The sequence below is a fragment of the Pristiophorus japonicus genome, chromosome 10 (assembly GCF_044704955.1).
Source record: "Pristiophorus japonicus isolate sPriJap1 chromosome 10, sPriJap1.hap1, whole genome shotgun sequence".
In the NCBI taxonomy this organism is placed as follows: Eukaryota; Metazoa; Chordata; class Chondrichthyes; family Pristiophoridae; genus Pristiophorus; species Pristiophorus japonicus.
Genome location: NC_091986.1, coordinates 13,752,111 through 13,775,311, shown reverse-complemented (window position 1 = coordinate 13,775,311; position 23,201 = coordinate 13,752,111). Strand labels below are relative to the sequence as shown.

The 23,201-nt window shown below is 44.1% G+C and overlaps 1 protein-coding gene across 1 annotated transcript in view; it reads right to left on the bottom strand.

The window, feature by feature from the left end:
* Positions 1-2,685: 2,685 nt before the first annotated feature.
* LOC139274690 (SLIT and NTRK-like protein 6) overlaps positions 2,686-23,201 on the bottom strand; it is a 43,444-nt gene continuing 22,928 nt past the window's right edge. Inside the window, exon 2 of the mRNA XM_070891366.1 lies at positions 2,686-5,284. Coding sequence (XP_070747467.1) covers positions 2,686-5,259 — 2,574 coding nt within the window. The 5' untranslated portion in view covers positions 5,260-5,284. The remainder of the gene's footprint in view (positions 5,285-23,201) is intronic.

Genomic DNA, 23,201 nt, shown 5'->3' with positions numbered 1-23,201 from the left:
CATTCACCAACCTGTCCCCTGCAGCCTCTTAGCATCCTCCTGGCAGCTTGCAATGCCACCCAGCTTAGTGTCATCTGCATACTTGGAGATATTACATTTAATTCCTTCGTCTAAATCATTAATGTATATTGTAAATAGCTGGGGTCCCAGCACTGAATCCTGCGGCAACCCACTAGTCACTGCCTGCCATTCTGAAAAGGACCCGTTTATTCCCACTCTTTGCTTCCTGTCTGCCAACTAGTTCTCTATCCACGTTAATACATTACCCGCAATACCATGTGCCTTAATTTTGCACACTAATCTCCTATGTCGGACCTTGTTAAAAGCCTTTTGAAAGTCCAAATACACCACATCCACTGGTTCTCCCTTATCCACTCTACTTGTTACATCCTCAAAAAATTCGAGAAGATTTGTCCAGCATGATTTCCCTTTCATAAATCCATGCTGACTTGAACCGATCCTGGTCATTGCTTTCCAAATACCCTGAACAGCTGTAGCAAGAGTTCCCTGCTTTTATACTCCATCCCCTTTGCAATAAAGGCCAAGATTCCATTGGTCTTCGTGATCACTTGCTGTACCAGCATGCTAACCTTTTGTGTTTCATGCACAAGTACCCCCAGGTCCCGCTGTACTGCAGCACTTTGCAATCTTTCACCATTTAAATATTAACTTGCCCTTAGATTTTTTTCTGCCAAAGTGGATGACCTCACACTTTCCAAAATTATACTCCATCTGCCAAATTTTTGCCCACTCACTTAGCCTGTATATGTCCTTTTGCAGATTTTTTGTGTCCTCCTCACACATTGCTTTTCCTCCCATCTTTATATCATCAGCAAACTTGGCTACATTACACTCAGTCCCTTCTTCCAAGTCATTAATATAGATTGTAAAAAGTTGGGGTCCCAGCACTGATCCCTGCGGCACCCCACTAGTTACTGATTGCCAACCAGAGAATGAACCATTTATCCCAACTCTCTGTTTTCTGTTAGTTAGCCAATCCTCTATCCATGCTAATATATTACCCCCAACCCCCGTGAACTTTTATCTTGTGCAGTAACCTTTTATGTGGCACCTTGTCAAATGCCTTCTGGAAGTCCAAATACACCACATCCACTGGTTCCCCTTTATCCACCCTGTTCGTTACATCCTCAAAGAATTCCAGCAAAGTTGTCAAACATGACTTTCCCGTCATAAATCCATGCTGACTCTGCCTGACCGAATTATGATTTTCTAAATGTCCTGCTACTGCTTCTTTGATAATGGACTCCAACATTTTCCCAACCACAGATGTTAGGCTAACTGTTCCTCCCGCTCTGGCCACCGTGACTGCATCAGAATTGCAGAGGAATTCCTGGTCGCAAGCGTAAGTCGGGTTCCTGCCACCCCGAAGTGACAGTCAGCGGAGTGGGTACAGCTCTGATGAAATTCCCACGGTAGTCTGTGCATACATGAACCGCGGCAGTAAGGTAGAAGCAGAGCAGAATGGAAAGACACAGTGAGAGCAGAGATTCTTTTATCCTGACTTTATTTCAACTAAAAGTTCAGTGCGCATATTTTATTATTTTTTTTTACAAGAAAGGCACCCCTGATTTATTTGCAAAACTGTACAGAATAAATAGCTTACAGGAATCTTACATTTTGTAACTGAAAAAATAGCTTGCAGACTTCTATATTGTATTTGAAACAAATCATACCCTTCATCAATTTGGTCTTTGTTGCTTTTCTCTCCCTACATGTGTCAGCTTTTGAACTTATTGTGATTGAAAGATTTACAAAGAAAAAGCACAATTTTTTTTTGTTTCAATTTTTCTTTCAAAAAGCAGTCAATGTCGTCCAAGACTTGGAGGAACTGGGAATGCCTTATGATATAACTGACACGAGAGCAACGCCACAAAGAGAACATGAGACAGTCTAAATACAGTGTGTGCAGCCATGTCTGTGCCTGCTTCTTACAGTAGTTATTTTGGGCTTGCAGATTAGCAAGTGCAAACTATAGTCTATAATTTAAAATAAAATCCAGCAGCATCAGAAGATTGGATTGTCAGAAGTCATGTAACACGCCCCCCATCCCGCCCTCCCCCCCCCCATATCAGATAATGAAATCATAGCAGAAGACTGTGAGAGTATACATGTTAAATAAAAATAAAAATAAGCAAGGTCACTGGTTTACGTTGACCGAATCAGATTCCGTTTTGTTACATGGAACTTTGATGGTTGTCTGGGGATTTATGCTCCACGATTCCATCCATTTTTCCGTGAAAGCTACAAACCAGTGGCCTTGAAAATAAGGCTTCCCAGTAAATGTGCATACAGGCAGTAATCACACCTTCAGGTACCCTCTTTCACCCACCATTGGCTCACATGACAACATCTTTAGGTTACAATAATAGGATTGTCTTTACAAAATGATCGTCCAGACGCTTTATAAAGCTTTGTGCTTGCCTATCACACAGTCCGTATGCTGTGAAACAAATGCTGCTGGCAGTAACTGTACCTGTACCTGCATTCTCAATGGCTGTTCCCAATGGTTTGTCTATCGATCCCTGAGTTTAATAAAGGATTACTGCTGTATTGTATGTAGAAAAAGAGAATCATCTGTAAAGGCACTAATGTCTTAGTATAGCAAATGAGCTCATTTATCACAATGTAACAGCCGAGTTAAAAATGTCAATGTCCTTCAAGAAGTCATGGTTGGTTCAACGCTGTCTGTTGTTCCAGTACCTCTAGGTAGTCCGGCTCTGTTTGTAGCCTTGCTTTCAGCTCAAAATATTCATTTTTCGTCTCTTCAACCACAACTTTTTTCGGTCTTGAATACATGATCGCTTCCATCAGCTTCAGCTCTTCATGCCTCGATGGGTAGCGAACATCGAGGTCTGGTTGCAGTGGCGGGATATTTTTCTTCAGGTATTCGGTGATCCCAATCTGCTGAAGTTCCCTTTCCTTCTCAAGAATGTTCCTGTACATTGAACTGGGATCGCGGAGGGGCATAAATTCCGGGTTCTGCTCTATTACACTGAACTTGATATTGGAACTTGTGAGTAAAGAATCATTTTCCCTCATCATGTGACTCCTGTAAATCATTTTTGGCTCGTTTCCGTCTTTGCTTTCGCTGTCCAGCTCTACATCTCTCATGCTATAAGGATGGCTTCTGCACACTGGACCTATTGCGTTAATTGTGTGCTGCTCATATATATTTCCATCCGGCCTTTCTTCTGTATGGTGGGTCCTCTTATGTCCGTACACACTGTACTGAACATGCAATGGACTGCAGTCCTGCACTGGCGTAGTTTTAAGTTTCTTCTTCGATCTCCTCCGACGATGGAGCACAAGAACTACCATCCCAGCTGCACTGAATACAATCAATATGAATACCACCAACATACTGAGGATCAAAACAGAAAGCGGCACTGTGTCCATGATCGAACTCAGGAGGCTGGAGGCTGTACCAATGGCTGCCGTGGTCAACCTGACATCATTGGCCTGTGTCGGTGGGGCCAGCATATGTATTAATCCAGGACATATCAATTCATTGTTCAACATTTTCAAATCTTTCTTGGCAAACTTTTCAGGAGACTCACACATAATCTCACTCACGGTCACATTTTTATTGAGTTTCTCCATCCATTGCTTCAAGCTCACCAAGTCACACGTGCAATCCCAAGGGTTGTCTTCCAGATCAATCTGAACAATTAATTCAAGCTGATCTATTAAGTTGCTCACAGGGAGATGCATAAAGTGGTTATTTTTAAGATTTAATCGTAAGAGTGGAATGCCAGCAAATATGTGTGGAGGCAAACTATGCAGGAGGTTATTGTTCAAATATAAGACCTTGAGCTGTGATAGGGCACTGAATGTCCCTGGTACTATTTCTTTGATTATATTGTGTTCCAGATACAAGTATTGAAGGGCACTGAGCCCAATGAACATTTCTTTTGTTAATCTCACGATATTGTTCCCGTTCAAATACATCTTGTGGAGATTGGTGAGGTTTGCAAAAGCACCATCCTCAATTACTGTTATTCGATTGTTCCCTAAATTCAGTAATTCCAAGCTGCCATAATCGAGGAGATCATACTTTGTCAGAGACTGGATAATGTTATCAGTCAAATAAAGCATTATTGGATTTGGTGGACTGGGTGCGAGGTCTGATAAAGTTTTAATGTTTCTTTTTTGACATTTCATTATTTGCCCTACATTTGGCTGTGTGCTGCAGTGACATGTTGTGCAGGGTGATTTTGGGTGGGTCGCAGGCCTTGTTATAGGTATTTTGCCATCATCCTGTCCATCAGGTTGTGGAATATATGGATCCTTTTTAGGTTCTTTCATAACTGATTTATTAGCACTCTGAATGTTGATGTGAGTATTATCAGCAGCTGGAGTTACTACCAAATGAATGGAATTTATGGGTTCTTCAAAGTCAGTTCCAGATCCAGTCGGACAAACCTCTGTAATTGTTGTTTTGGTTAAAACTTTACCTTGCATTCTAAATGGGTGCACACAGACGACATCGTCGATATTAGACTGGGGAGGCATGTTTTCCAGCCAGGATCTGAGTGGCAATAAATCACAATCACATTTCCACAGGTTATCCTTCAGCTGAAGCTCCATTATCCTGCCAATATGCTCCAGAAGTCCGACATAAGGAAGTGAATCTAATTGATTTCCTCGAAGGTCCAGGTGGGTTAGGGGCACAAAACGAAAGATGTTGGTGGGGAGAAAGGGGATTACATTGTCGTTCAGGATGAGCACTTTTAGCCGGTGAAGCTTGCTGAACGCGCCAGGCTCAATGATATGGATTAAATTGTTGTCCGCCTGAAGGAATTCCAAATTATCCAGTCCTCGAAATGTGCCTTCCCGCAGTACTTGCAAATAATTGCCATTTATGTGCAAGCGTTTCAGAGAACTTAGGCCGGCGAAAACTCCAGCTTCCAAGTCCTGCAAATTATTCTTGCCGAGATGCAGTGACAAAGCATTCCTGAAGTTAATGAAGTCGTTGGGATATAACATGCTCACAAAGTTTTCTTGCAGGTTCAGATTGTAGGTACATGTCTGCGGCGGTTTGATTTGGGATATTTCGATGATGTCCTTCTTTTGACAGTTTATGTGGAGCACGCTGTCTCTTTCCACACAGGAGCAAAGGCTCTCACACACTTCCTTGTCTGAAGCATTTAAAGGAGCTGCCTTCTGGGAATTGATTCGAACCAAGACTGCACTTAGAAGAAGGATCCAGGTCAACATTTTCTCAGAAATAAAGTCCATCAAAATTTTACGGTGTTGCAGATATCTGTTTAAAAAAAAATCCACACAAGTTAAATTATTTTAAGGACACTTTACATATAGAAGAGCATAAAAAGAGTCTCTGATTTAAATCTAAAAACTAAATCTTGAATGCAGACGTTATTTACGATAATCAGGATAATGTTTTAGGGCGCGTTTGCGTTGCAAGTTCAGGGGTTGTGCTGAGCAGTTTCTGCTTCGCATTGATGCTCACATGTAGTGAAAATCTAGAGTTCAGTGATCACCTGACTCCAGAGATGGGCACTGGGGACTTGCAGACTTATGTTTATCACAAGTATACTCCTGTGCATTGGTATTTATAGGGACTTTCAGAAGGCATTCAATAAAGTCCCTCATAAGAAGCTCATGTAGTTGAGGGCAGATTAGTGACCTGGTTAGGAAATTGGCTGAGCGGCAGAAGACAGGCAGTAGGGATAATGGGCAGGTACTCTAACTGGCAGGAAGTGACTACTGGTGTCTCACAGGGATCTGTGTTGGGCCTTAACTATTCACCATATTTATTAATGACTTAGATGATGGGATAGAGAGCCAGATATCCAAATGTGTTGATGACCCACAGATAGGCAGCATTGTAAACAGTACAGATGGAAGCATAACATTTACAAGCAGCTATTAATAGATTAAGTGAATAGGCTAAATTGTGGCAAAGGGTTTCAATGTGGGCAAGTGTGAGGTCACCCGAATAGGTCAGTGTACTTTCTAAATGGTGAAAAGCTAGCAAGAGTAGAGGTCCAAAGAGACTTAGGGGCCCATTTACATCGATCATTAAAACATCATGAACAGGGACAGAGAATAATCATAAAGGCTAATGGAATGCTAGCCTTTATATCTAGAGGACTAGAATACAAGCGGGTAGATGTTATGCTGCAGATGCACAAAGCCCTGGTTAGACCACACCTGGAGCAATGTGAGCAGTTATAAGGACATAAGAACATAAGAATTAGGAACAGGCCATCTAGCCCCTCGAGCCTGCTCCGCCATTCAACAAGATCATGGCTGATCTGGCCGTGGACTCAGCTCCACTTACCCGCCCGCTCCCCGTAACCCTTAATTCCCTTATTGGTTAAAAATCTATCGATCTGTGATTTGAATACATTCAATGAGCTAGCCTCAACTGCTTCCTTGGGCAGAGAATTCCACAGAGTCACAACCCTCTGGGAGAAGAAATTCCTTCTCAACTCGGTTTTAAATTGGCTCCCCCCTATTTTGAGGCTGTGCCCCATAGTTCTAGTCTCCCCGACCAGTGGAAACAAGCTCTCTGCCTCTATCTTGTCTAACCTTTTCATTATTTTAAATGTTTCTATAAGATCACCCCTCATCCTTCTGAACTCCAGCAAGTAAAGACCCAGTCTACTCAATCTATCATCATAAGGTAACCCTCTCATCTCCGGAGTCAGCCTAGTGAATCGTCTCTGTACCCCCTCCAAAGCTAGTATATCCTTCCTTAAGTAAGGTGACCAAAACTGCATGCAGCACTCCAGGTGCGGCCTCACTAATACACTATAAAGTTGCAGCAGGACCTCCCTGCTTTTGTACTCCATCCCTCTCGCAATGAAGACCAACATTCCATTCGCCTTCCTGATTACCTGCTGCACCTGCAAAATAACTTTTTGGGATTCATGCACAAGGACCCCCAGGTCCCTCTGCACTGCAGCATGTTGTAATTTCTCCCCATTCAAATAATATACCCTTTTACTGTTTTTTTTTCCAAGGTGGATGATCTCACATTTTCCATCTGCCAAAGCTTAGCCCATTCACTTAACCTATCTAAATCTCTTTGCAGCCTCTCTGTGTCCTCTACACAACCCGTTTTCCCACTAATCTTTGTGTCATCTGCAAATTTTGTTACACTACACTCTGTCCCCTCTTCCAGGTCATCTATGTATATTGTAAACAGTTGTGATCCCAGCACCGATCCCTGTGGCACACCACTAACCACCGATTTCCAATCCGAAAAGGACCCATTTATCCCGACTCTCTGCTTTTTGTTAGCCAGCCAATTCTCGATCCATGCTAATACATTTCCTCTGACTCCGCGTACCTTTATCTTCTGCAGTAACCTTTTGTGTGGCACCTTATCGAATGCCTTTTGGAAATCTAAATACACCACATCCATCAGTATACCTCTTTCCACCATGCTCGTTATATCCTCAAAGAATTCCAGTAAATTAGTTGAACATGATTTACCCTTCATGAATCCATGTTGCGTCTGCTTGATTGCACTATTCCTATCTAGATGTCCCGCTATTTCTTCCTTAATGATAGCTTCAAGCATTTTCCCCACTACAGATGTTAAACTAACCGGCCTATTGTTACCTGCCTTTTGTCTGCCCCCTTTTTTAAACAGAGACATTACATTAGTTGCTTTCCAATCCGCTGGTACCTCCCCAGAGTCCAGAGAATTTTGGTAGATTATAACGAATGCATCTGCTATAACTTCTGCCATCTCTTTTAATACCCTGGGATCCATTTCATCAGGACCAGGGGACTTGTCTACCTTGAGTCCCATTAGCCTGTCCAGCACTACACCCCCTAGTGATAGTGATTATCTCAAGGTCCTCCCTTCCCACATTCCCGTGACCAGCAATTTTTGGCATGGTTTTTGTGACTTCCACTGTGAAGACTGAAGCAAAATAATTGGTTTTGGGCACCACACCTTAGGAAGGATATACTGACCTTGGATGGAGTGCAGCGTAGGTTTACCAGAATGATACCAAGAGTTAATTACAAGGACAGATTACACAACCTAGGAGTGTAGTCCCTGGAATTTAGATGGTTATGGGGTAATTTGAACAAGGTTTTCAATATATTAAGGGAAACAGATAGGGTAGATAGCTATAAACTATTTCCCCTGGTTGGGGAATCTAAGACATGGAGACATAGCCTATACATTAGAGCCAGGATTGAAGTGAGGAAACACTTTTACACGCAATCGGTGGTAGAAGTTTAGAAGTCTCTTCTGCAAACAGGTCAACTGTTAAATTTAAATCTGAGATTGATAGATTCTTGTTAACCATAGCTTTTAAGGAATATGGGGAAACGGCGGGTATAAGGAGTCGGGTCACAGATCAGCCATGATCTCACTGAATGGCGGAACAGGCTCGAGGGTCTAAGTGGCTTACACCTACATAAGAACATAAGAAATAGGAGCAAGAGTAGGCCATTTGGCCCCTCGAGCCTGCTCCGCTGTTCAATACGATCATAGCTGATCTGATCATGGAGTCAGCTCCACTTCCCTGCCCGCTCCCCATAACCCTTTCCTATGTTCCTTTATTTCTATATTTCTATGTTCCTATGCATTGTCAAGGTGGGTGAAAAATGTGCCTTCTTTTGGACGTTTTAAACTGACCGGCAGTTAACTTAAATGTTTAGACAATCTGGGTGCTGTGAAGATGCTGTCTAAACATTTAAAATGTCATTGCCTGGGGAGGAGCTATAGGCAAGCACAAAGATGCAGGAATCTCTGCTTGGCAGCAGAATTGAAGTTTCAGCCATCAGTATAAATAGGGCAATGCCAAACTTAGACTCCAAGTGTAAGCACACCCTTAACGTCAGAACACGTACTCATCATCATAGGCAGTCCCTCGAAATCGAGGAAGACTTGCTTCCACTCCCAAAGTGAGTTCTCTGGTGGCTGAACAGTCCAATATGAGAGCCACAGACCCTGTCACAGGTGGGACAGACATTCGTCGAGGGAAGGGGTGGATGGGGCTGGTTTGCCATCCGCTCCTTCCGCTGTCTGCGCTTGACCTCTTCACGCACTTTGCGTTGAGACTCAAAGAACTCAGCGCCCTACCAGATGCACTTTCTCCAACTCGGGCGGTCTTCGGCCAGGGTCTCCTGATGGTGATGTCGCACTTTAGCAGGGAGGCTTTGAGGGTGTCCTTGTAACAGGTACTACGACAAACCTGTCAGCTCCAATATCCTTCATTTCAATTAAAATATCGAAAGACGAATTTTCATCTTTGCATTCCCAGGACACTGGGAACACATATTGGGCATTCAAATGTGATCCCAGGACTTACCAACCATTAAATTTTAATAGACTGAAAATCATGGTGGGGGCAAGTACTTTGAATGCCTTTGAATCCACTTAATGGATCGAAGATTGCTTGCTGTGCATTTGCAATTTCTCTTGGTGAACTCAATGACAATGCAAAGCTCTGCACTGGGAAGCACTTAAGATGAACATTCACCCATTTTTGCTCATCTTCAAGCTGCTTATTTTATGTCACCTTTCTTGATCACATTTTAAGCCACTTATGTAGACGAAAAAGCAGTAATTTATTTGCTGTGGTTTATCTTTTAGATGTCTGCAGGACACCAGGCATAACACTTCATGGTGGTGAGAGCAGTAGAAGCACGCAATTCCTTTCCGTCATTTATGAAACTTAAGCACAACAGGTAAACAGCAATATGAGGATGATGAGCACCTCGAGTCTCATCACCGAGAGCATGCAGAAATCAAGCGCAGGCAGCAGAAAGAGCATGTGGCAAACCTGTCCCACCCACCCTTTCCCTCAACGCCTATCTGTCCCACCTGTGACAGGGACTGTGGGTCTCATATTGGACTATTCAGCCACCTAAGGACTCATTTTAAGAGTGGAAGCAAGTCTTCCTTGATTCCGAGGGATTGCCTATGATGATATGATGATATGATGATGACAATACCTACCACATTCATTTTCTGTCTGATCTTCTCTACAAAGTCTGTCTCCTATACTCCTCCAACTATCCCAGAGATTAATGTGATACCTTTATATAGTATGTGTTGTGTATCTGTAAAGCATGCACTCCCATGTTCCGCTACCAGGGAGCGCATCCCCTGAAGTCCCAAGGGATCCCAGCATCCTTTGGGAGCACTGTATATAAGCCGGCCCCTAAGGCCTGTTACTCACTCTGGAGTGCCTTAATAAAGACTAAGGTCACTGTTACTTTAACCTCCCTGTGTGCAGTCTCATCTGTGTTAGGAACACAACAACTGGCGACGATTACATGAATCCAACGCAAAGATGCAGCAAACTGTGGGCATCCTGGAGAAGTTCTCGGAGGGTGAGGACTGGGAAGCCTATGTCGAACGGCTAGACCAGTACTTTGTAGCCAACGAGCTGGACGGAGAAGGAAGCGCTGCAAAAAGGAGAGCGGTCCTCCTCACGGTCTACGGGGCACCAACCTACAGCCTCATGAAGAATCTTCTGGCTCCTGTGAAACCCACAGATAAGTTGTATGAGGAGCTGTGTACACTGGTTCAGGAGCATCTTAACCCAAGAGAGAGCGTGCTGATGGTGAGGTATCGTTTCTATATGTACCAGCGATCTGAAGGTCAGGAAGTGGCGAGCTACATCGCCAAGCTAAGGCGACTTGCAGGACAATGTGAGTTTGATGGCTACCTGGAGCAAATGCTCAGAGACTTCTTTGTACTGGGCATTGGCCACAAGACCATCCGACGAAAACTTTTGACTGTAGAGACACCGACCCTCATTAAGGCCATTGCGATAGCACAAGCATTTATGCCCACCAGTGATAACACCAAACAATCTCTCAGCACACAAGTGCTAGCAATGTTCATAAATTAACTGGAACTGTGTTTGCGAGCAGAAATGTACAGGGCAGAAACCACGAGTCTGCAACTGCCAGCAGGCCTCAGGTGACCCAGACGACTCAGAGTCCGCAACAAAGGATGAATGCAAGGCAATTCACACCTTGTTGGCGTTGAGGAGGCTTCCATTCAGCCTATTCATGTCGCTTCAAAGGGTATGTTTGCAAGAGCTGTGGAACAATGGGGCACCTCCAACGAGCTTGCAGATGAGCTGCAAGCTCTGCAAAACCTGCTAACCACCACGTGGCAGAGGAAGATCAGTCCATGGTGGACCAAAGCAATTTCGAGCCTCAGAGAGGAGGCAGCTGCTGAAGTACACGGGATGCACACATTTTCGAAGAAATGTCCACCTCTAATGCTAAACTTAAAATTGAATGGCTTACCCGTAGCCATGGAACTGGACAATGGCGCTAGCCAATCCATCATGAGTAAAAAGGTGTTTGAGCGACTGTAGTGCAACAAGGCACTCAGACCAGCCCTGAGCCCCATCCACATGAAACTGAGAACATACACCAAAGAGCTTACCACTGTCCTGGGCAGCGCCATGGTCAAGGTCACCTACGAGGGCACGTGCACGAATTGCGATTCTGGATTGTCCCGGGCGATGGCTCCACACTGCTTGGAAGGAGCTGGCTGGGCAAAATCCGCTGGAACTGGGATGATATCCGAGCACTATCACATGTCGATGAGGCCTCATATACCCAAGTTCTTAAAAAATGTCCTTCCCTTTTTGAGCCAGGCATTGGAAACTTTTCTGGGGCGAAGGTGCGGATCCACTTGGTCCCAGAGGCATGACCCATTCACCACTAGGCGCGAGCGGTACCTCACATGATGAGGGAGAGAGTGGAAATTGAGCTGGACAGGCTGCAACACAAGGGCATCATCTCCCCAGTGGAATTCAGTGAGTGGGCCAACCAAATTGTTCCAGTACTCAAAAGTGATGGCACGGTCAGGATTTGCGCCGATTATAAAGTAAGTATTCATTGTTTCTCGCTACAGGACCAATATCCGCTACCTAAGGCAGACGACCTATTTGCGACGCTGGCAGGAGGCAAGACGTTCAACAAGCTCGACCTGACTCCGGCCTACATGACGCAGGAGCTGGAGGTGTCTTCGAAGGGCCTCACCTGCATCAACACGCACAAGGGACTGTTCATCTACAACAGATGCCCATTTGGAATTCGGTCGGCTGCAGCGATCTTCCAGAGAAAAAAGGAGAGCCTACTCAAGTCAGTACCACACACAGTGGTTTTTCAGGACGACATATTGGTCACGGGTCGGGACACCGTCGAGCACCTACAAAACCTGGAGGAGATCCTCCAGCGACTGGATCATGTAGGGCTGCGGCTGAAGAGATCGAATTTCATCTTCATGGCAACAGAAGTGGAGTTTTTGGGGAGAAAGATCGCGGCGGACGGCATTCGGCGCACAGACGCCAAGACAGAGGCTATCAGGAACGCGCCGAGGCCACAGAATATCACGGAGCTGTGGTCGTTCCTGGGACTCCTCAACTATTTTGGTAACTTCCTACCGGGGTTAAGAACCCTCTTAGAGCCCCTACATGTGTTATTGCATAAAGTTGAGAACTGGGTATGGGAAAAAAAAAAACAAGTAATTGCTTTTGAGAAAGCCAGAAACATTTTATGCTCCAACAAGCTGCTTGTATTGCATAACCCGTGTAAAAGACTCGTGCTAGCATGTGATGCGTCGTCATACGGAGTCGGGTGTGTATTACAACAAGCTAACGTCGCTGGGATGTTGTAACTTGTCACCTATGCTTCCAGGAGCTTGTCTAAAGCTGAGAGGGCCTACAGCATGATTGAGAAAGAGGCATTAGCGTGTGTGTTCGGGGTAAAGAAAATGCATCAGTACCTGTTTGGCCTCAAATTTGAGCTGGAAACCGATCACAAGCCCCTCATATCCCTGTTTGCTGAACACAAGGGGATAAATATTAATGCCTCAGCCCGCATACAAAGGTGGGCACTCACGCTATCAGCGTATAACTATATCATCCGCCACAGGCCAGGCACCGAGAACTGCGCGGATGCTCTCAGTTGGCTACCATTGCCCACCACGGGGAAATGGCGCAGCCCACAAACTGGCTGATGGTGGCGCAGCCCGCAGACTTGTTGATGGTCATGGAAGCGTTTGAAGATGATAAATTACCTGTCACGGCCCGCCAGATTAGGACTTGGACCAGCCAAGATCCTCTAATGTCCCTAGTAACAAACTGTGTACTGCATGGGAGCTGGGCCAGCATCCCCGTTGAAATGCAAGAGCTAATCAAGCCGTTCCAGCAGTGAAAGGACGAGCTGTCCATTCAGGCAGACTGCCTGTTATGGGGTTACCACGTAGTGCTACCCAAAAAGGGCAGCGAGACATTCATCTCGGATCTCCACAGCACACACCCGGGTATAGTAATGATGAAAGTGATAGCCAGATCCCAAGTGTGGTGGCCCGGTATCCTGACTTAGGCCCTGACTTAGAGTCCTGTGTACGGCAATACAGCGTGTGTGCTCAGTTGAGCAATGCGCCCAGAGAGGCATCACTAGGTTGTGGTCCTGGCCCTCCAGACCATGGTCAAGGATCCATGTCGACTATGTGGGCCCGTTTCTTGGTAAAATGTTCCTGGTGGTGGTGGATGCTTTTTCAAAATGGATTGAATGTGAAATAATGTCTGGAAGCACTGCCACCGCCACCATTGAAAGCCTGATTGCCATGTTTGCCACCCACCGTCTGCCTGACATACTGGTCAGTGACAACGGGTCATGTTTCACCAGTGCCGAATTTAAAGAATTCATGACCCGCAATGGGATCAAACATGTCACCTCGGCCCCATTAAAACCAGCCTCCAATGGGCAGGCAGAGCGGGCAGTACAAACAATCAACCAGAGCCTTAAACGAGTCACAGAAGGCTCACTCGAAACCCACCTGTCCTGAGTACTGCTCAGCTACCGTACGAGACCCCACTCGCTCACAGGAGTGCCCCCGGCTGAGCTACTCAAGAAAAGGACACTTAAAACCAGACTCTCGCTGGTTCACCCCAATCTGCATAATCAGGTAGAGAGCAGGCGGCAGCAACAAAATGTAAATGATAGTCACGCCACTGTGTTACGGGAAATTGATCTGAATGACCCTGTGTATGTGCTAAACTATGGACATGGTCCCAAGCGGATCGCGGGCACGGTGATAGCTAAAGAAGGGAGTCGGGTGTTGGAGTCAAATTAGACAATGGACATATTTGCAGAAAGCACCTGGACCAAACGAGGCTGTGGTTCCCAGACTGCCCTGAACAACCCACAGCAGACACCACCTTTCTCGAGCCCACAACACACACCCAAAGGATCAACGACACCACGCTGGACCAGGAAATCGAACCCATCACACCCAACAGCCCAGCAAGGCCAGGCTCACCCAGCAGCCCTGAAGGGCCAACAACACGCCAGCCCAGCGAGGGGCACAGCCAACACACCAGAACAGACATTTGTACCGAGGCGGTCCACCAGGGAAAGAAAGGCTCCGACCGCCTCACCTTGTAAATAGTTTTCACTTTGACTTTGGGGAGGGGGGGGGGAGTGATGTTGTTTATCTGTAAAGCATGCACTCCCATGTTCCGCCACCAGGGAGCGCATCCCCTGAAGTCCCAAGGGATCCCAACATCCCTTGGGAGCACTGTATATAAGCCGGCCCCTAAGGCCTGTTCCTCACTCTGGAGTGTCTTAATAAAGACTGAGGTCACTGTTACTTTAACCTCCCTGTGTGCAGCCTCATCTGTTTAAGGGACACAACAGTATGAATAATTGTCTTACTTTCACATCTTGCAAGATGTAGTGAGTCATAACCATTCCTGTTCTGCAACTAGATGGAGCATTTTAAAAGTCTATTGACTTTGCATTAAAAATTCCTCTTTGCAAGATGACATTTGTAATTATCTTATGTACATGACAGAACTCAAGTAATTTATACATATAAAAGCACAAGGTGGGACCACCTTTCATAACACAAAGGCTCCAGTTACGCTGACAGGTTTGAATTTCCGCCAATCAGGTTCAGGTGCAAGATCACAGCACTCTAAGTATACATGCTGATGACAAGTGGTATGGTTATGGTGTTGGCCTAGCCACCCAAACATTGGAAACTGAAATCCAGCATGGTAAGTTATGAAACTGAATTTTTTTTAACGTCTCGTCATTTTTGGGATAGCAACGGAAAAAAAAATCATGAAAGCTACGAGAAATCAAACTAGTTCACTGATATTCTTCCAAGAAGGGAACCTGGACTAGCCTACATGTGACTCTAGCACATGCTATGGTTGACCTTGATGGTCTACTGCAGTGGAATAGAAAGCCACTCATTTGTCCAGGCAAATCGGGATGCGAACTAAATACCACCTTACTCTCCACATTCCAAGAGCAAATGTATTATAACGAATCTCTGCAGGAGAGCACTTCACGCCAATTTGACTTAAGACTAGGTGCAAAATAATTCTAGGCTGGTGCAAAGCTATGTTTTCAACATGCCCAAGACTTTGTAATGTTATGAGAAAGCAAATCTCCCACCTGCACACATTGAACTATTGTGCATGCTGGCCTTCTTGCCACCTGTTTCAATGGACAACATGAAGCAGATTTTTTTTCTGTTGCTGTACTTGGGAATATTGGATCACCTGAGTGCAGCACAGGGAGGAACATCAGGCAGGGAGGATGCCCATGAGGCAGCCTGTCCAATTTTCTACTCTTTAAATGAATAGAAAATTGGGTGGGCTTCTTCGAAACATAGAAAATAGGAGTAGTAGTAGGCCATTCGGCCCTTCGAGCCTGCACTACCATTCAAATGATCATGGCTGATCCTCTATTTCAACACCATATTCCCGCTTTCTTCCAATATCCCTTGATGCCTTTTGTGTCTAGAAATCTATCACCTTCTTAAATATATTCAGTAACTTGGCCTCCACAGCCTTCTGTGATAGAGAATTTCACAGGTTCACCACCCTCTGAGTGAAGAAATTTCTCCTCATCTCGGTCCTAAATTTCCTACCCTGTATCCTGAGACTGTGACTCCTTGTTCTGGACTTCCCAGCCAGGGGAAACATCCTCCCTGCATCTGTGATCATCTCTTCCCGATTTTTCACTAAGTGCTTCACCCATGTGATCCAATAGACCCGGGCACAGGAACAGCAAAATCCAATCTGCGAACTGCACACCCAACTCAACAGGTACTAATGTGAGACCAGTAGACACTTTGGGCTCAGGTTATAAGTCCACATTAATAGTTTATTTTGTTCAGTAAACCAAAGGGCTACTCCTGTGTTCCCAGCAGGGAGCTATGCCCGCAGGGAACATAATGTGGGCCGCATGGGATATTTCATCCATTCAAATGAATAAATGAAAAATCACAGACTGCGAGCTACGATGCCAGCACAGCTTCCCACTCGGAGCATGGAATTGGACCTCAACTTGCATTACGTATCCCTTGTCAGTTGTTACATGAAGGTTTTTAAACCTTCAGACCAGATTGTGGGCAAACGTTTTTAATATTATTCAAATTCATTTTCTATAAGTGATATAGGTATTATTTGTACATCGCATGTTTACAGTCCAGGTATAAATTAACATGTGGTCAGGAACTGAATATTCAATAACATGTATCCTTTAGCAATACATTCAGAATCATGCATAACTTAAATATGTAATGTGCCTCTGTAGCAAAATTGGGTATCATGAAATGCATTATTGTTATCAAGCAAATGTAGAGCCAGAATGCTGCATCCCCCCTGCTACTAATGTTTCCTCCAGCCCACTGGCCAGGCTGTGAACCTGGCCGGTTGCCGGGAGGCCGATGCTAATGAGGCCCTACCATTAAGATCGACAGGGCGCCCACGTCCGCGGCATTGCCTGTTTCTTTCGGCCTCTCTCTCACTGGCTCCCTGTTAATATCGGGGCCACGGTGTCTGAATAATGACAAGCCAATGTGTTTAATGGTCACACATTTCTATGAACGTTTGGCAATAAAAGTTTTTTTAAATTTTAAACAGCTACAAAATAAATTCTGATCAAAGGGATTTTACATATTGAAAGAAATGAAGAAGACATTGAGTCGATTTTCTCTTTGACAACATAGCCCGAGTTCTATTTTTGCTTGAACACTGTGATTTGTCAATCCCTTTTGATGTGCAGCTTGTGTTTATGCCAGGTTTTGCACTGCCAGAAAGTCTTAATAGCAACACTGGGATGCATCAATGAATGCTTTATTTGGGGGAGGGCAGTGCTTGAGTTAACCATGCACCATGTGAAATTTACACCTCACTGGTTCAACACAAATCACTAACATTTATATTCCAATGTAATACAAGATTTGATGCAAACATCAGTTGCAATAGGCAAAAGGAAAGCAAAAGGAAAGGATACAACTGAGTTTCATTGTTGTTGTCTCTGTGTGGGATATTTGGAAGCAAAGCCTGTATGTGTGTGTGTGTGTGTGTGGTGGTGGTGGGACGAGGGAAGAAGAGGATAGCTATGTTTTTGAACCAGAAGAGCTGAGGATGGTATTGATAATTGACTTAATTTTTGAGAGTGCCAGTTCCGAGAGCATCTGGTTCTTTTTTTTTTGAATTCTTATTAAAGCATAACTAGGGTTTCAAAATATGTTCTGCTTGGATTAAGATTGTTGTTGCTGGGAATGTTAATATTATGAAAGTGAATGGAAATTGTACACTTAAATTTTCCAATTGATCCATATAAGAGACCATTTTATTACAAGAATGTGTGTGTGTGTGTGTGTCTGTGTGAATATCTTGTTGAAAGCCCACATATGTCCTTTTCCATGTCAGTGCTTTACATTTTCAACACAAGACCAACCTTGCTTTTTCCTAGAAAATATCTGGCATCTTCATGAGTATACATGTGATGGAGAAGACCTTGGTAATCTTCTCCCATGTGACTTGTTCGAAAGTCTCATTGCATTGACAATTCTCTCCACTATTCCATTCCAACTGTTGTATTCCATCTGTGAGGAGCACTATAGAAATGGGGATTGTTTTACATCATACCCAAACGCTAATTTATCAAGGGCCCTTTACTATTTCACTCTAACTTAGAAAATATGAAGCTCCACACATCATCATCATAGGCAGTCCCTTGAATCGAGGATGACTTGCTTCCACGCCAAAAAAGGATGAGTTCACATGAGGTTCAATGAAGAACCCGAACGACATCCTCAAGGGTGGAAGATGCCCGTGTGTGAATTTTTTTTAATGTGTGGTGACCGTTGCACACCAACCACCACACGGGCTTGACAGAGCTAGGTCTTGGTCCAGTGGCAAGGATTCACCAAGACGACTGGAGACCAGCTCTGCTGCATGGACCTAGTGCACGCACATATCTCAGTGTGGGCTGATCCGTGCTGCCCCAGGGCCCCTGGCCCAGGACTCACGCCTCCCCTGTGCCCCGATCACATCCCTCTACAGTCTCTTGCCCTGATCTTGCCGCTCCTGCTGTATCTGCCCACGCTCCAATCACCACACAGCCATATAGCAGATGCTATTTTAGCAAGTTGCTTTTCTTCCGAGCAGTGTTTCAGGTGTTTGCCAGCTTTAACAGAATACACATATGAACAGATGTCTTATGCAGTACCACTGGTTCAGAGGATGTATTGGTTGTTCTCTGGGGCATTACACATCATCATTATGAAGATATATATGAGAATGCAATTGATCACAGCTCTCTTTCATAAGAACATAAGAACATAAGAAATAGCAGGAGTAGACCATGCGGCCCTTTGAGCCAGGTCCACCATTCTATTAAGATCATGGCTGATCTTCAACGTCAATCCACTTTCCCGCCTGATCGCCATATCCCTTGATTCCCTTAGAGTCCAAAAATCTAGCAATATCAGCATTTAATATACTCAATGCTAAGCATCCACAGCCCTTTGAGATAGAGAATTCCAAAGATTCACAACCCTCTAATTGAAGACATTTCTCCTCATCTCAGTCCTAAATGGCCAACCCCTCATCCTGAGACTATCACCCCCCCCCACTTCCCCAACACCCCTAGTTCTAGACCCTCCAGTTAGGGGAAACAGCCTCTCAGCATCTACCCTATCAATCTCCTTTAGAATCTTACATGTTTCAGTGAGATCACCTCTCTTTCTTATAAACTCCAGAAAGTATAGACCCATTCTACTCAATTTCTCCTCATAGGGCAACTCTCTCATCCCAGGAATCAATCTAGTTATCATCATCACCCTCACTGCAATGCCCTTCTTCGATAAAGGTGTCTGAACCACCAGTGTATGAGATCCTCTATATATCTCTGACTATTGCACAGTAGTATCAATTAAAGATTAACTAAATCCTTTCCTGCAGCTCTTACTGATTACCACAGTTAATGACAACTTTCAGGCAATACCATTGTAACATAAACAATCTTTTTTGTACTGTGACAGATAATAGTGTTCAATGTAACATAAAGATCCCATGTGACAGAAAGTGGTGCAGGAAACCTTTGACAAGATGTGGAAGAAGTGATCTAAAAATACTCCAGTGACCTGGCACAGCAAAGTTTATTATGTATAAAAATGTAAAGTTACCAAAAGGGTTTTAAAATCATGATTTTTTTTTCTTCTTTCTCGGTTTGTTGCCGCTGCTGTTTTTGCGATGGCGACGATGAGCTCTTCCGGGCGGGCGGCCAGCTTCCAGTGCCCCACGGGGGTTTTCGGGGCCAGTTTTGGCGGGGGGGGGCAGAGCATTACCGCCCAGAAGAGGCGAGCCGGTGTGCAATGCCCTTGTTTACAACACCAGCTCGATTTTTGGCTCCTGCCCGACCCGTACACCCCACAGCGCCCCCTGCTGGGACCGCCTGTGAAAGCGGGCGGCCAAATCTATAGCGGCTGCAGTCAGGTCAGTAACGTCCACCTCAGATAAGTGCGATTGCTGGTTATTTTTATTTTTTTGCGATTTATGTTGTGGTGGCGTGAGTTACTTATTGGAAATGTTTTCTGTTGTTTTTTTTTCAGTTTTTTTCTCCCCAGGCCTCTCTCAGAAAGCTCCAAGGCTGGCTGTTTAGCCCGGGTTTTCCGCATGCTCAGTCGGCCTAAGAGAGGTGTACAACACCTCCTTAGTGCTCTGCCCCACACTCAGGGCCCAGCTTCCCTATGTTACTGACTGAGGCACAAACTGTTCCCAGGCGCTAACTTTACCGCCCCGCCGCCATTACCGCCCCAAAATCAGCAAAGCCCAAAATCCAGCTCCAAGCGTTTTAAAAATTATGCCTAAACTAACAGAGACACAAACATTTGAAAAAGAGAAATAAAGAATATTGTTTTCTTCAAGTAGAGACTTTGCCCAACCTTGGCCAGCAACAGAGGGTTAAAATAATAGGAAACACAAGCTACAAATTAGGTGTTTGGAATAAAAAAAGGAAGTCAGGTGGAAATGTTTCATAAAGTTACAGAATAACTTTGTTATTTTTCATAAAGTAACAGAGAAGGCCATTGAGGTGCATCGCATTTTTGGGGTAGGAAGGAATTGAGGGATTTGCTGAAAAGGTGAGCAAGTGAGGCTGATCTTTGCAGAAGCAGCAAGGCTTGTTGGATAAGGTAGGCTTTTCCTGTTTCGAAAAGCTCTTCTGTTCCCATTGTTTGCTTACACCTTTTTACTGGTGTGCATTGCAATATGTGAAACAAGCTCTCCTTGCATCATTAAAAATAAATATATTGGGCATTCATGTAGTTTCACTATTTTACTCGCTATCTCTGTAATCTCCTCCAGCCCCACAACCCCCCCTCACCCCACCCCCCAGCCCCCACCCCCGAGATGTCTGCGCTCCTCTAACTCTGCCCACTTGAGCATCACTGATTCTAATCACTCAAACATTGGTGGCCGTGCCTTCTGTTGCCTAGGCCCCAAGCTCTGGAACTCCCTGCCTAAACCTCTCCCCCTATCTCTCTTTCCTCCTTCAAGATGCTACTAAAAACCTACCTCTTTGGCTAATCTTTGGGTTACCTGCGCTAATTTCTACTTATACAGCTCACAGTCAATTTTTAAAATCTCATAATACTCCTGTGGAACACCTTGGGACATTTCACTACCTTAAAGGTGCTATATAAATACAAGTTGTCGTTGTTTACTGGAATAAATAAATTCTCTTTTGTAACTGCAATAAATCAAGATATACTTTATTTGAGTATGTTAAGATTAGTTGAAACCATAGAATAAAATTAGACATGGACATTCCAGAAACTATAACAGTAATATTGAGTCAAAGAAAGAAGAAATGACTTGCATTTATAATGCTGCTTTCACAACCTCAGGACATCCCAAAGGGGTTCACATCAAATGAAGTACTTTTGGAATATAGTCATTGTTGAAATGTAGGGAAATGTGTGGCCAATTTACACACAGCAAAGACCCATGAACAGGAATCAGATAAAGAGGGTTTTTTTTGCGATGTCATTTGAGGGATAAATGTTGGCTATGGTACCAGGAAAATTCCTCAGCTCTTCTTCGAATAGTGCCATGAGATCTCCGATGTCTGCCTGAGAGAGCAGACAGGGCTTCGATTTAACGTCTCGTCCAAAAGACAGCACATCCAACAGTGAAGTGTTCCCTCAAAATCGCACGAGAGTGTCAGCCTAGATTATGTGCACAAATGCAAGAGTAGGGCTTCAGCCTTCTGGCTCAGAGCCGAAAGTGCTGTCACTCAGCCAAGGCTAACAACCAACAGGTGGAAGACTTCGAATCAACGTATGAAATATCGATTTGAAAAACTGATTTAGAGGAAGAAAGAACATTGGAGTCAGAAATGAGAAAAAACAAATCTCTTGCCTTCAAGGATTAGAGATAAAATGAATTGTATTGGTACTTCAAGCCAATGTACATATTATTATAATTACAAGTAGCACATTTATATGCTATCTAATATTTGCAATGTCCCAATTGTTTTAATTACTACTGAACAATAATGAAACCACAATTAAAAACATATTTTTCAACATGTCACAATGATGTGTGTTGTTAAAATGGCACTTTATTCATTGACGGACCCATACATTACTGGCTGCAAATCAGTGGGAGGATCTGTCACTTGAAGTGTCCTCCGTGGAATGATACTGTGTACTCGGAGTCTCTATGCCAAAAGAGGATTGAGTAATTAACTGGGATCGTCCATGGAAAGACCTTCAGAGAACTCAGCGAAACTCTGAATGGCAACCTCCTCGAGCTGTGTGAAACAACATTGATGATTGTACAGGAGTGTAACAACCACACTGATTCAGCAATCATACAGCGTTGAATCTAACTGCCTCATATTGTGCAGAGTAACTGTTACTGTGCATCTGCAAATTGGCACGAACATTGTTAGTGGCCTGTTGCAGGTTCTAAAGTGGTGGTCTGGCCAACAAACAGCTAGCACCTGCTTTGTCTGGTTGACATGCCCCCTGGTCTGTTCTTGGAGAACTTTAAACTTCTATCTTACACGCCAGAGAAAGTCCTGTGGATGAACCAATGAAATGTGAAGTGTCTCTTGGCCACCCAGCTGCATAATTTTGACTGTGGTCTCTGGGTTCACGTTGCCCAATTATTTAACATCTCAGTGTTTTGTTATTGAGGTCCAAGATAACAATTGCTTTAGGGTTGGATTTGGCAGACCTGGATGAATGCGGATGATCTGTGGAAACAAGAAAGAAGTGGTCCTCTTAAACTCGTTCGGCTAGATATATTTCAGAAATATAGATGGAAAATAATAGGGACATTTTTTTAAGCAGTGTAGGATGGGAACAGGAACACAAGTCTATCAAGTAAAGTGAGGTTAAAAGTAAATTGTCAAAGAACTATGAAAGATGCGTGTAAAATACTTTGGATGGGACAACTTCAAAGCAAAAAAAGTCACACTTACCGGCTAGTTCTAATTTTGAGGGAGTGTTAACTCTCTCATCAGAAGCTTTGTTTGAAAGTTGGTAGTGAGCACCTTAATAAATCTAAATTTTTGACTTCTGTGTTTTGATGTGCACCCATTTTTTATTGTAAGCAACTTTCATTTAGTTTACCCATTCTAGGTCACTGATAAGCAATCCTGTGCACTTTGTGGTATTTCAGAAGTTTTGTTGACTTCATATTCAATCTTGTCCAAGCCTTCTTGAGCCCTTCTGCAGCAGGAAAACAGTTTCTACCAAAAATAAAAGGCAGCTTCACATTCAAGCAATTTCTTAATCAGAATAAATTGTTCAGCTGCAGAAATATATCAGTTATATTTTGATCATTGACATTGCACTCTGTAGCTGCCATTTAATGTCATTATCATCCATC